The 15393-nt window shown below is 31.9% G+C and overlaps 1 protein-coding gene across 2 annotated transcripts in view; it reads left to right on the forward strand.

The window, feature by feature from the left end:
• Positions 1 to 218: 218 nt before the first annotated feature.
• The window catches only part of LOC106474411 (UDP-glucose 4-epimerase-like), a 20874-nt gene continuing 5699 nt past the window's right edge, over positions 219 to 15393 (forward strand). The window contains exons 1-9 of one of the 2 annotated variants that reach the window (XM_022402712.1): positions 219 to 378; positions 578 to 722; positions 1761 to 1884; positions 7165 to 7283; positions 7817 to 7930; positions 9947 to 10126; positions 12042 to 12222; positions 13052 to 13137; positions 15059 to 15100. In XM_022402712.1, the coding sequence (XP_022258420.1) occupies positions 1761 to 1884; positions 7165 to 7283; positions 7817 to 7930; positions 9947 to 10126; positions 12042 to 12222; positions 13052 to 13137; positions 15059 to 15100 (846 nt within the window). In that variant the 5' untranslated portion in view covers positions 219 to 378; positions 578 to 722. The remainder of the gene's footprint in view (positions 379 to 577; positions 723 to 1760; positions 1885 to 7164; positions 7284 to 7816; positions 7931 to 9946; positions 10127 to 12041; positions 12223 to 13051; positions 13138 to 15058; positions 15101 to 15393) is intronic. The other variant, XM_013935102.2, reaches the window with a different exon arrangement.

Raw genomic sequence — 15393 nt, forward strand, 5'->3', positions numbered from 1 at the left:
ACAGTGGTTACTCTTGACTAGCTGTTTTCCCTCTTGTCTCTCAGTACAAAGTTAGGGACGGCTAGCCCTTGTGTAATGTTTCGGGAATATCCGAAGCAAACAGACAAGCATAATTTTAAACGACTAATTTAATCGAAAAGCTTACAAAAAAATAATAAATCACACGTTAGCTTATCTTTTGTGCCACCAGAGGGCATTTTACCCTGAATGGTGACCTTCTGTATCTATGACAACTACTGATCTATAAAGTAACTTACCAATTTAATATAACTGTGTTGGTATAAACTATAATGCTAACATTCAATTATTCAAAGTTTAGTACTTTCGGCTGAAAGTTATACTTAGATATCAAAGTGATGAGAGAAAGATTTCATGCAAGTAAGTTACTACGTGTAAAGTTAAGTTATACTTTATAGTAAGTAGTAGTACTACTACTAATACTATTAGTATTACCAATCAAATCCGATTTTTTTTTGGTAATTAGATGTTGTAATAGTATTATTATACTTATTATAAACCTACTTAGAAAAACATTTCACAATAGTGTATTTTGTACTTTCCTGCTCTACTTCGGAAGAAACTAAACTGTTTTACGTCACGTCCCCTAACGTCAATACTCAATAATAACCCGTAAAAAGAAGCGGTCTGTGTGAAGTTGGCTCATTCGAGTCTTTGATGTATAAGAGGCGAAGGTGAACTACATTATAGAAACTTAGAGAAAGGTACGTTTTCCTATATTAGTTAATAAGAATGGTAGTAACTAGTACTGGATTACGTGTGGATTATATTTCTACATGCATTTTTTTTTAATTGGTAGATTGGTTATTTTATCGTCATATAGTTTATTTAATGTGTTGTATTATGATGAAATTATTAATTTAAGAATGGTTTATAAAATTCTGAGTACATCTAATGTTATCATCTTAAAAATTTTCTGACGATTAATATTTATGTCAAAGTTTGTTATTGATTCATACACCTAGTATATCAAATAGCCTTAATTTTGATATATGTATTGGAAAATTATTAATATGCAATCAGAAATAATGTTTTAGGAATGAATATGGATTGAATAATGAGTATTGAATAGGAAAAAGTAACAGTTGTTAAATTTATTAACTAAATGTTATTTACCTTGCAGTTTGATTATATCTTTAACAGTAAAATAAACAATGCTTTTCTATGCCATTATTTCTTGGTGTCATATTGATATAATATTACATGTTTTTGTTACACCAGTAGTTTTTAAAATGTTTTGATTCATAAGATTTATAAATTTCTTTATTAGTTTTATCAGTTAATTTGATACTTTTTTAAAATAACATTATTGTATGAACAAGAAGGTGAGTTCTTAAAGTATGTATTTATACTCTTGATTTTAGATTTATTGCTTAATTCTTTAAGTTTAGTTTGTTTTTCTTCTTGCTAAGCATAAAGCCAATGTATTTATGATTTCGTAAATATGAAATCGTACCATAAGCCCACAATGATTCCACTGTATTTCAATGAGAAATTATTTTATCAATACCAAAACAGCAAGAGAAACACTGATTTTTCAAAACAAAAGTTAAGACACAACTTTTTCCTTCCTATTTGCTAACGTAAATTTTGTTTTTGTTTTATAAAGTATAAATATTGAAATTTAATCATATTCTGAAGGTTATAGTTCTAAGTTGTGAGGACAGTAAGTGGTTATAGGCTAACTCATTTTCTGACTGACTTGCATGTTGTTATTATTATAATTTTTTTGTTTCTTACAGATGTTTAGGACAACGGTTTTTGTAACAGGTGGAGCTGGATATGTTGGATCTCACACAATCCTAGTGTTGTTGAATGCTGGCTATGAAGTTGTGGCTATAGACAATTTTGTTAATGCCATACCAGGTAAAATGCTTTGTTTTTACCTGGAGCCTACAGAAGCAATAAGTTAAGTTTCTTATTCTGTAAAAAATTCTTCTTCAGTTACCACATAGGGTTGCCACTTGCTGGAAAAACAATTCAATGTCTCGTTCCTTTTTTATGTGGGCCAAAAGATTTTCACTGTTATCACGTTACAAGGGGTTAACTAATATTAAACATTTCAGTGCCCAGCTATCATTGCTACAGTGTTGACACTTCCCCAGTTTAAGCGATAATAGGTCAAACCTGTTGAAAACACAACAGCTATCTGCTGTGTGTGTGTTACTATAAGTGACTGTTGTAGTATATTAATAAAGTGTATTATCATACATATCTGATTCAATTCTGTAATTCATTATATGATGGAGGGGGGGGGGGAGAACAGAGAGTTGCCTAGTTGGGAGGGTGGAGGTTCTATTTTTTTTTTAGTTTTTTCATCATTGTTAACCTATTATCATGGTATGATAAGATATACTTAAAAAAACCAGATACTTGATGACTAGGGTATATATCTGAAAATCTCTTATTGTTAATCTGTTTTCACTGCTGATGGCTTGCGTTTTTAATTGTCAAAAGTGTTTTTCCTGCCACTTTTAGGTATTCCTAGATTTTCATATTTTTATTCAGCAATGTTTACAGAATCTGAAAGTTCTTTAACTTCTGATCTTTAGATGATAATTCACAGATCCAATGAAATACATTATATTACTATTACACATTTTTTTGTCAGATGTTTAAGGAATTGATCAGTGATGTGTATTTTCTTCATTCACCTGGTTGTTATGTTAAGTCTCATTTAACATATACTGTCAGATTTATTCAGAATACTTTTATCTGTGATGTGTACAAAATTTGTATGATTGTGTGAGATGACTCGAGTATATAGTTTTAAACTGTTGAAGGAAGAACTCGTTTATTTTTATTATAGTAACAGGTTATTATCTTTTGTTCTGTTAACAAAACCTATAGTGATAGTGATATCAGTTGAAAATTAGTTTTAAAACATAAACAGTGTTGTTTTTGAAATTCACGAGACGTCTAGATGCTATTATTAACAAGCCAGAGAATACAAATAATTAGTATGTACATTTAGGGAGTTAGATCTGATGTCAACCAATGTGATGAGATCTACATTAATTACTAGGGAGGTGAGGGAGGCAGTGTGGTGGTTTCAGAAATATTTAAGCTGGGCTTTAGTATTGTTACCCATGGCCAGGTGGTCAGGGTGCTCGACTCCCAATCTGTGGGTTGCTGGTTCAAATCCCCATACCACCAAACATGCTCGCCCTTTCAGCCATGGGGGGATTATAATGTGACGGTCAATCCCACTATTCGTTGGTAAAAAAGTAGCCCAAGACTTGACGGTGGGAGGTGATGACTAGCTGCTTTTCCTCTAGTCTTACACTGCTAAATTAGGGATGGCTAGCGCAGATAGCCCTCGTGTAGCTTTGTAAAAAATTTCAAATAAACTAAAACTAAAAAAAACTAGTATTGTTACCAAACATATTTCCATACCTCATACTTGCTAACTGTTAGCCCCTCTAAACCTTTATAAATTGGTCACAAGTGTTACATTAAGAAGTCAGTACCCATTCGTGTGGTACCCCACCAGTGTTATGGATCCTGAAGTCAATGAGTTCTTTTTTTCAACACATGTATATCAGTTAATATGTAGTTCATTTCCCTTATCTTGTACTTCCTAAAATCCATAGTTTCTGAAACCATTAGGAATATATAGTTATGTCTAGAACAATACTTTTACAAATGTTTCCTAAACTAGTAATTAAGAATGATTTTAAAGATAAATTTTGTAAGTATGTCATAAAGCTAGCTAATATTTAATAATATTAATTTAATTTTGAGATTTGTTTTTCCATGAATAAATATTTAGTACTTTTTTTTAGGTTAATTGTGTTGCTAAGAGCTACTTGTTTGTACTGCGTCACCAATTGTTCATATTGTTTGTTGTTTGTACTGCATCACCAATTGTTCATAATGTTTGTTGTTTGTAGACTCTCAAACAGCTTTATTAAATATTATAGAATCTCAAACAGCTTTATTAAATATTATAGACTCTCAAACAGTTTTATTAAATATTATAGAATCTCAAACAGTTTTATTAAATATTATAGAATCTCAAACAGTTTTATTAAATATTATAGAATCTCAAACAGTTTTATTAAATATTATAGAATCTCAAACAGTTTTATTAGATATTATAGAACCTCAAACAGTTTTATTAGATATTATAGAACCTCAAACAGTTTTATTAAATATTATAGAACCTCAAACAGTTTTATTAGATATTATAGAACCTCAAACAGTTTTATTAGATATTATAGAACTTCAAACAGTTTTATTAGATATTATAGAACCTCAAACAGCTATATTAAATATTATAGAACCTCAAACAGCTTTATTAAATATTATAGAACCTCAAACAGCTTTATTAAATATTATAGAACCTCAAACAGTTTTATTAAATACTAATTGTATTGTTTGATGTAGATGTTTAAATATCTGTATAACATTAAAACCAAAAAAGCAATTTTAAACATTTAAAATCATGACAAAAACAAGTGATATTTTTATCACATTGTTACGTGACATAAAACGATGTATAGTAGTGTCCAAAGTATGTCATTTCTTATCATAAGGAGGAGTACATCTATAAGTAGGTTATTAGTGAATGGGAACAGTTCTATCTCTGAAAAACTTAATCACATGAAAACAAATTATATCTAGTCCAGATTTCCCCAGAGCAGCTGTAGCAACATTTTAAATATGATTACAACTCGTGATAACTGTTCGGTTCTGTGGCTAAATATAATGTGTACTTTTACCAGTGTTTTTGATACAACACCCACATTTTAAGGGTTGCTCATTCTTTTGGGTTTTTTTTACTTCCTGTTATTCGTTTTTGGACAGTGTGGTTTATTGAAAAAATGGTTAAAATTTTATTGTGACATCCAAGACTTTCCACAGTGGTCATCGACAGACTTTCCCAGTGAGTTATGAAGTCAGTATATAAAAAAAAAAAAGATAAAAATGCATATTTAACCAGTTAATTTTAATTACTTTTTTTTTCTATATCAAGTTATCTATATACTATTCAAAATGTTGTAGACTTACTGAAGAAGACAAGTGATGGGATTTAGAGAGATTTGAACATTATATGTGTTCACAGAAAGTTTTTCCTCCATTCCTCTGTACATTGCTTGCTTTTGGTAAAATGTACATTATCAGGAGACTGCTAACCCGATTTCTTTGCTATCGATTGTGTTCGTGAAGTATGATTAGAAAAAGGACTTTGTTTAACATTGTGAAAGGTGTAATAACTTGAGGAGTAAGAAGTGATTGTTATCTTAGTACCTGTTGATACTCTACACTAAAGTCTCTACATGGTCAAGGTAAAGTAAAGGTATCAATTAAGTACCTGAAGTGTAAGTTTCAAGGTTTCATGATAATAATACAGAATTTGTTCTAACTAAAACAAATTAATGACAGACAGCTTATTCAGGTGAATTAACTAATTAGTAAGCCACCAATAATTACATCTCTCTGTTTTGAGGAAAAAAATGTTTATAAGAACAAGGAAAAACTTAGATATTCAAGATGAAGTAGACCACATGTGTAGATTAGATATTCAAGGTGAATTAGACCACATGTGTAGATCAGATATTCAAGATGAATTAGACCACATGTGTAGATCAGATATTCAAGGTTAATTAGACCACATGTGTAGATCAGATATTCAAGGTGCATTAGACCACATGTGTAGATCAGATATTCAAGGTGCATTAGACCACATATGTAGATCAGATATTCAAGGTGCATTAGACCACATGTGTAGATCAGATATTCAAGGTGAATTAGACCACATGTGTAGATCAGATATTCAAGATGGATTAGACCACATGTGTAGATCAGATATTCAAGATGAAGTAGACCACATGTGTGGATCAGATATTCAAGATGGATTAGACCACATTTGTAGATCAGATATTCAAGATGGATTAGACCACATGTGTGGATCAGATATTCAAGATGGATTAGACCACATGTGTGGATCAGATATTCAAGGTGAATTAGACCACATTTGTAGATCAGATATTCAAGATGGATTAGACCACATGTGTAGATCAGATAATCAATATGAAATATAAAAAGGAGTGATGGACCCTGAACATGTTTATTATTTTTTACACTTGCATTTTTGTATAACAAAAGTGTGTTCCAATTTTTTAAATATACCGTGCATATTTTAATAGCATTATCAAACTTCAAGTTCATTTAGTTGAGTAGAGCTAGATGTTCAATACATTAAACACTAGTTTAGTTGTGTTTCAGTTTGTCATGATTGTGTACTGTTGTGTTTCAGTATGTCATGATTGTGTACAGTTGTGTTTCAGTATGTCATGATTGTGTAAAGTTGTGTTTCAGTAAGTCATGATTCTGTACTGTTGTGTTTCAGTAAGTCATGATTCTGTACTGTTGTGTTTCAGGAAGTCACATGATTCTGTACTGTTGTGTTTCAGTAAGTCATGATTATGTACAGTTGTGTTTCAGTAAGTCATGATTGTGTACAGTTGTGTTTCAGTAAGTCATGATTGTGTACAGTTGTGTTTCGGTAAGTCGTGATTGTGTACAGTTGTGATTCAGTAAGTCATGATTCTGTACAGTTGTGTTTCAGTAAGCCACGTGATTGTGTACAGTTGTGTTTCAGTAAGCCACGTAATTGTGTTCAGTTGGGTTTTAGTAAGTCACGTGATTGTGTACAGTTGTGTTTCAGTAAGTCATGACTGTGTTCAGTTGTGTTTTAGTAAGTCATGACTGTGTACAGTTGTGTTTCAGTAAGCCACGTAATGGTGTACAGTTGTGTTTCAGTAAGTCATGACTGTGTACAGTTGTGTTTTAGTAAGCCACGTAATGGTGTACAGTTGTGTTTCAGTAAGTCATGACTATGTACAGTTGTGTTTCAGTAAGCCACGTAATGGTGTTCAGTTGTGTTTTAGTAAGTCATACAAAACACTAATATTTATTCCATGTAACTTGTGTATCAGTGGACAGACAAAGAAAAGTGTCAAATACTGAAGTTATGGCTAGTTAATCTAACAGTAAAACTAAACTGATACTTGAGCTAGATGAATGATATAGAAAGAACTTAGTAAGGTTGATCGTAAGATTCTAGGTATTCCCATTAGGAATAACATTTTTTGTTGTGTAAACTGTTTCCCAGTGTGTAAGTTACGTATCGATTTCCAGGTAAGGATGGATCCATTCCAGAAAGTTTACATCGAGTTCAGGAGCTTACAGGAAAGTCTCTAACTTTTTATAAGATGGATTTATTGGACAAGGAAAGCCTGGAAAGCATTTTTTCCAAGGTATAACTGATTTACACACACACAAATATATTTGTAAGTGGTTTTCAAAAGAATATGTTCAAAACTGCTATTATTACTATTTTTACGTAATCAAGAGAATTTTTATATTTGATAATATGAGGGAAATCACACACACACATATATTATATATATGTTTTGTTCCTTTGTTTTGAATGTTCATTTTGGTCATGCAGAATGTTTTGATAAAAACCTTAAAAATCTTTGTATGTATGTATATTATTGTTATAAGATTTTATTAGGGAGTTGTGAAAAGTAAATAAGCTAGTTGTTAAACAACCAAATTCCTAAACAGATGTGTGATTGATGTGCATTTTGTTATACACGAATACTAAAAATGCCAAGCGCCATAAAACAATCGTGTCACTGAGGCTAGTTAAGTTACAAAACAGTCGTGTGTTTGAGGCCAAGATTTGATTAGCTGAGTGATGGGAACCTGAGTTTACGTACATATGTATATATTTGTGTGTATAACAAGAACTGTTTGTGATTTATATATTTTTTTGTTTTTGTAGCACAAATTGGAATGTGTTATACATTTTGCTGCTCTGAAGAGCGTGGGGGAGTCCTGTCAGATTCCCCTGGATTACTACCGTAACAACATTGGGGGAACCATTAATCTCGTTGAGGTGAGTATAATTGGTGCAAGTCTCTTATTACAGTGATGTACTGATAGAACCATTAAGCATCGTTGACAGAACCATTGGTCGGAGGATTGATATGAGATGGCAGATTCAGAGTCACTTACGCTCGCCACTTACATGTAATTATCACTGTTAAGGTGGCGTATCGTCTCTTAGCCGTTAATTATACTAACCGTTAGCCGTTAATTATAACTGGTTTTTAATGTCTTACTTTGTGAAGAAGTATTTCTAATTCTAAAGAACTTGGAATCGGTTAACATTGCTGGTTTGAAAATAAACGTCCTTGAACTCCGTTTCTTTCTTTTCAAATCAAATCTCAAAACCTGATCAACCTAATAAGAAATGGTTAAAATGGGGAAGGAATTAATGTACTTGCCCAGAACCCATATCCAGAAGTTAAATATTATATTTTGATTTTATCAGACAGTGCCCTTAACCTATGGAGACTGGGTGTGTGTGTGAAAAAGCATGGAAGTAAAAAAATACAAAAAAACTTTTATTTTGTAGTAACCAGTTCCTGATATACGTTTCTATAACTCTTCAGTGCGAGTTTTTTATAGTAACCAGTTCCTGATATACATTTCTATAACTCTTCAGTGCTAGTTTTTATAGTAACCAGTTCCTGATATACGTTTCTACAACTCTTCAGTGCTAGTTTTTTATAGTAAACAGTTCCTGATATACGTTTCTACAATTCTTCAGTGCTAGTTTTTTATAGTAACCAGTTCCTGATATACGTTTCTACAACTTTTCAGTGCTAGTTTTTTATAGTAACCAGTTCCTGATATATGTTTCTATAACTCTTCAGTGCTAGTTTTTTATAGTAACCAGTTCCTGATATACGTTTCTATAACTCTTCGGTGCTAGTTTTTTATAGTAACCAGTTCCTGATATACGTTTCTATAACTCTTCAGTGCTAGTTTTTTATAGTAACCAGTTCCTGATATACAACTCTTCAGTGCTAGTTTTTATAGTAACCAGTTCCTGATATATGTTTCTATAACTCTTCAGTGCGAGTTTTTTATAGTAACCAGTTCCTGATATACGTTTCTATAACTCTTCAGTGCTAGTTTTTTATAGTAACCAGTTCCTGATATACGTTTCTATAACTCTTCAGTGCGAGTTCTTATAGTAACCAGTTCCTGATATATGTTTCTACAACTCTTCAGTGCTAGTTTTTTATAGTAACCAGTTCCTGATATACGTTTCTACAACTCTTCAGTGCAAGTTTTTTATAGTAACCAGTTCCTGATATACGTTTCTATAACTCTTCAGTGCTAGTTTTTTATAGTAACCAGTTCCTGATATACAACTCTTCAGTGCTAGTTTTTATAGTAACCAGTTCCTGATATATGTTTCTATAACTTTTCAGTGCGAGTTTAGTTCACTAGTTGGAGTGTTGGATAGATTTATGTAATTGTTAGGGTTACTTTGTGGTGTCACGTTGTTCCTGCTGTTTCCAGTTCCTTAGTCCAAAGAATACAAGTTCCGTCACTACAGTAACATTTATCTTCAAAAGGAATTCTGTATTACCCTGTATACAAAAGCTCTGCACAATAACCTTACAGAAAGGCAACAAGCTTAAGAGTATCGTAGCAAGCACTTTTACATGGATGAGATCATATCACTTTCTGTAAACATAAATCCACCATTCCCCAGAAGCTCATTTTCAGTAGTTGTGTAAGAAAAAGTCGATGTTGTGTAAGAAAGGGGAATTACAACGTTTTTTTCAGTGCTATTGAATTGTGATATATATACTTACTAGTAGTTGGTAACTGTACACTTTTTCTGGGAAAGTTTAATTCAAACAATATGCGAGAATTCAGTTAGTAATTGTTTTTAAAATTTCCGTTGTATGTCAATATACTTCATAAAAAAAACAGAAAATGATGTTACTTGATAGGTATGTGTAGGTGTTTCTATATATATATAATAAATAACGTGTTTTAGAAGTAAAATATTTCATTTCCACTACTGATAATGAGTATTACTTTTCTGAAGGTGATGAAAAAGTTTGGCGTGAAGAACATTATCTTCTCCAGTTCAGCTACTGTGTACGGTGCCCCACAGTACCTCCCGCTAGACGAAAAGCATCCGGTAGGGACAAGCTGTACAAACCCGTACGGCAGAACTAAATACTTTATTGAAGAGATTCTGAAAGATGTTGCTAGTGCTGAGAAAGTAAGTTTTGATCAAATAATTATTTAAATAATAAAACCTATCTATCTCATTTTTTCTTCTTTTAAGGAAAAACTTCTGAACTGAACACTGTAAAGACAGTTTTGTAGCATTTGTGTACGCGTGCGCGTGTGTCTACAGTTAATACTGAACAATAGGTGTGAACAAGATGGCTTCATTTATCACGTTTTTATTATGAAAACTATTTCTGAAAATAAAATTTTTCTCAAAAGTTAAGTATGAAAATGGGTTTTGGAAAAAAAAAAAGTTTTGACACACTTTAAATGTTTGTTCTATAATTATAGAAAGGGCCTTAAAACGTGTAAATGTATGTATGTAAAAGTTTTGACACACTTTAAAATGTTTGTTTTATAATTATAGAAAGGGCCTTAAAACGTGTAAATGTATGTATGTAAAAGTTTTGACACACTTTAAATGTTTGTTCTATAATTATAGAAAGGGCCTTAAAACGTGTAAATGTATGTATGTAAAAGTTTTGACACACTTTAAATGTTTCTTCTATAATTATAGAAAGGGCCTTAAAACGTGTAAATGTATGTATGTATGGATTTAAAAAGCAAACAATCAAAAGATGATTTTTTTTTTATTACCGTGCTTTATTTTCGATAAATATTTGACTAAACGAATGACTTGTAAACTTGTATCGCCTGCCTGTGGGTGGTAAACAAATGGAGGGAAAATTAAATAATAAAATTTAAGCACTTTTTCTCATTTCGTTTATGAAGAAATAAAATGTGAGTGAATTTCATGGAAATACTTAACAAATCACAAATTGGGTCACAAAAATATTTGATTTAAAGAGTGAGGCTGTGTTTAGTCTTAAGAAAATAAACTGTCTCAGGAACCAGTTGTTTTTTTTTTTATGTGTGAAATGTATGTAGTAGCCTGAGAATTCAATGCTGTAGTATATTTTAACAGTGGATTGTTGTGGGGGTTCCAAAACTGGAGGCTGCAGGAAAGTTTCAGGGAGTCTATATCAAATATACAGCAATGAGAAGAAACTCAATACTTATATATTCATTGGGTGTGTGTGTGTGTGTGTGGGGGACCTCAGGTATGAACCCGAATGATCAGAGAAGGAGTGCTTATGATTAAAAAGTTTTGGAACCCCCTATGTATCATACACCAAGTAAAATGTACTTTTTTGTAACATTGAAACTGGAACCTTAAATAATAAATGTAAAATTGTTAAAGTTTTTGGGATGTTTTTCTAGTTCTTAGAATTCATTAAATTAGAAATTATTGATAGCATTTAAAGGTTTTTGTAACACTCTTCGTTTTGAAAATAAGTGTTTTAGCAGCTTCGCTCAGAAACGATTGACTAGTTGACCACATTTTAGTTGCAGGTAATCTGTAAAACACTCTCTTTCTCAAATTTTTGAAGTTTTCTGTTTCATCCAAAAACTACCGTTCTTGGTTCTAAACTCACACTTTTCGTAAGAGGTTTCCATTTTTTTAAGGTAAGTATTCTCAGCTAACCTTGTAGTAGAACAACCTGGATATTGTGAAGAAAGTTTTATTCATGAAATGGAATGATGCATTACTTAAAGAGTTAGTTATTTTCTTTTTATTTGCAATATTCTGATTGTATATGTTCATCAGCTTATCTTGTAAATGAAAAACTCGACACAACTAAGAAAAATCAGGCAAACACTTAGTTGTTCACTTGTTTTAGGCTTCACTTAGTACCAAGTTTTCTTGCACCTAACTTGTAACTTTGTATCCACTGTGTGAAATACCATTTCTACCAAATCTTAAAGTATTTAATTTTATAATAAAGTAAATTATTATTTGTGGGATTTTTACCTTACAATGATCTCAGTTTCGTTAATGATACAGAAGTATTACTGAATATGTCTTCTGACACATTTAACTAAAGTAAATTGTCCAACTTTAGGGCTGGAAGGTTATTCTTCTGAGATACTTCAACCCTGTTGGAGCCCATGAGTCTGGTAAGATTGGGGAAGATCCCCAAGGAATACCCAACAATCTGATGCCGTATATTTCCCAGGTGGCTGTCAAACGACGTCCAGAGCTACAAGTGTTTGGAAATGATTTCAATACACCTGATGGCACAGGTAAAAGCTGACATCTTTGGTTTTTCTCTTAACTTAGACATATTAATTTAAGGTAAATAACTTCCAACATGAAACCTTGTTACAGGGTTAACCTATGAAGTTTATATAACTTCCAACATGAAACCTTGTTACAGGGTTAACCTATGACGTTTAAATAACTTCCAACACAAAACCTTATTACAGGGTTATTAACCTATGACGTTTAAATAACTTCCAACATGAAACCTTGTCACAGGGTTAACCTATGAGGTTTAAATAGCTTCCAACACAAAACCTTGTTACAGGGTTATTAACCTATGACGTTTAAATAACTTCCAACACAAAACCTTGTTACAGGGTTATTAACCTATGACGTTTAAATAACTTCAACGTGAAACCTTGTCACAGGGAATATAACTTCCAACATATAACATATAAAATATCTTTTGATGTGAAACCTTGTCACTTAAGGGTTAAGGTTGGATTATGTGGTTCATTGCATCTGTCTAGCCTCTTGAATGTTTATCGGCAAGTAGCAGGATATTATTCTTAGCAGGAAACACGTGAACTGTGTTATCTCGCAAGGTTTTGATAATTACCTGCAGACCTTAAAATATAATACATTTGTTGATGACCTCGTGTTTTTTACATGATCTATTAATGAATAACGTAACTGGAGTTCCACGTCAACACTACCTATAGTAGTGACGGATAATGTAGATGATGTAATGAAGCAACTTTTCCCACAGGTGCTATGGATAAGATACGTAAGGTACAACTGTTTTTACAAGACTACAGCACAACACACCAACTTTTACAGTTGTTATTAATAAATTTTTTTTTTTCTCAGGGATGAGAGACTACATACATGTGATGGACCTTGCAGAAGGTCATGTGGCTGTTCTTAAAAACCTTGATGCGATGAAAACCTGTGTGGTAAGTTTGAAATGTGCTATAAAATATGAGAAATTCAAATTAAGGTAAATAATTGGTAGGATTTGTTGAGTAACTTTTTTTTTTCTAAATGTTTTTATAATTTTAAATTTGTACTGTTTCTGTTGTCCTGATCTTAAACAACTGATATCAATAACGCTATTGAACTCTTGATTCTTAATCTGCACTGATTACATGTATGGTGTTTTAAGTTTTTTTAGTTACCTAAGGTGTTTTTTGACAACTAGGTCCATCTGGTTGCTAATTTTTCATGAAGGACTGGGTAACAGGTAGCTTGTGGAAGAGTTATTATTGACAAATGTCCTAAAATAAGTAATAGTACCAAGAAAATGAGAAAATTTAATTAATACAAGTAACAAATACATCGAACTGAAAGCTCCAGCACATAAATTATCAAGTGTGTGTTATTCTCTATTAATACATATTGATATACATTGCATTATTCTTGTTGTATGTAGTTTGTAAAAACTAATTTTTATATTGTATTACAAGAATACATCAGAGTGTTTGTTTATTAATTTTGTTTACAGTCTTGTTTTTAAGAACTCGTAGAAAACAAACTGAAAGAAGTATTATTAGTATATTGGTTACCACTAAGTCTTCATGTTTGCATGTTGATGTCACCCATGGGTTTCACCTTTATTGATTACAAGAGCTTTTGTTTTGTTTTTCACTTAAATTGACATACAATTACCCTTTGCCATTAGTAATTTTTTTCCATGATTTTCCCCCCACACTTTTAAATTGAGAACCCTACCTGCTTGTTTATTTATGTTTTGGTTGATATTGCCAAATATCACGCTAAAGACTAACTGGTAATGCTTGCTGGCAGTTTATAGTCTGAAATTTGCATTTTTCTTAGATATATGTGACTTTTCATTTTAAGTTTAATACGATAGTATTATTTAGCTTATATTGTGTTAGTATTAAAGTAAGATATTTTTAGAAGTGATAGTTGAGGCAAGTTTGCTTACATAACTGTTAATGAATCATTTGTTGTGTAATTCAACCTTCTCTATTTTTATCATTGCGTTAAGTGAGTATTGTTACATCCTAGTGTCTCACAGTTTGTAGAAAATTCTAGGCCTCAATTGGGCAATGTATATATATATGTAGGTGACCAAGTTAATGCAAGTTATGTTTGTGAAAGTGTGTGTAAGTTTAGCTATAAAGTGTGTATAGTGGCAACTTTTAAAGTGTAATTATTACAAACTGTATTGTAACAACAGAGTAGAGAAGAATAAGTCATCTTGTCAATTGGGTTCTAAAGTAACTGAACCAGCCTGTGTGGACTTTGATGAAAAAGAAACAATTATTTAAATTTCTGGATAAAACTGTGATAACGAATTTTTGTACATACTTTTAACTTGTTTCGAATATATTATTTTGAAACAAGTGGACTGTGTGCTGTCCATTTATTGTTGCAATTTATCACCAACAAGTCACAGACACCTACTATAAAAAAATCTGTGGCCTTTATTAACCAAACAATTTTAAAAATGGTAATTTGTGACTCAACCAGAACTGTTAGTCTCTGAGAAGCTCAAGGTTTTGGTGTCAAAGCACCGTCACCAGAACAATCTGTAGGATATTTTCTTTAAATATGAGGTAATAATCTAGCATTTGAGAACTGTTAGACTTACTTTCTGTTCGTAACCAGTGCCTTTAATTAAATCGATGCAATATCTTCTTAATTGAATTTTGTTCTGTTTGTATTCCTTTTTTTTATACTTAACTATAGAATTGTTAGTTTTACTAGTAAAAACCTTGCATTCCATGTTTTTTATCTTAATCTTCTTTTTGAATCTCTTTCAACATGATAATCTGAAATTTACTTGTAAGTGTACTGCCTCATAACTACAATTACAAACCAATGAATTTTGCTGACCTCTCTGTAATCTAGGCTTACAACTTAGGAACAGGACATGGTTACACTGTCCTGCAGGTGATTAAAGCTTTCGAAGAGGCAACAGGAGTCAAGATACCGTACACTGTAGTTGGAAGGAGAATTGGAGATCTCGGCTCCTTATATGCCGATTCTTCATTAGCTGAGAAAGAGCTAGACTGGAAAGCAAAGAAGTCTTTAGTTGAGATGTGAAGACTAACTAACTTAACGGATAAACTAAAGACTTCTTTATCCACATCTCAAGACTAACTAACTTACACATCTCAACTAAAGACTTCTTTATCACAGATACAGATATGACTAACTAACTTAGGATAAAGAAGTCTTTAGTT

This window comes from Limulus polyphemus, unplaced genomic scaffold, assembly GCF_000517525.1.
Source record: "Limulus polyphemus unplaced genomic scaffold, Limulus_polyphemus-2.1.2 Scaffold7186, whole genome shotgun sequence".
In the NCBI taxonomy this organism is placed as follows: Eukaryota; Metazoa; Arthropoda; class Merostomata; order Xiphosura; family Limulidae; genus Limulus; species Limulus polyphemus.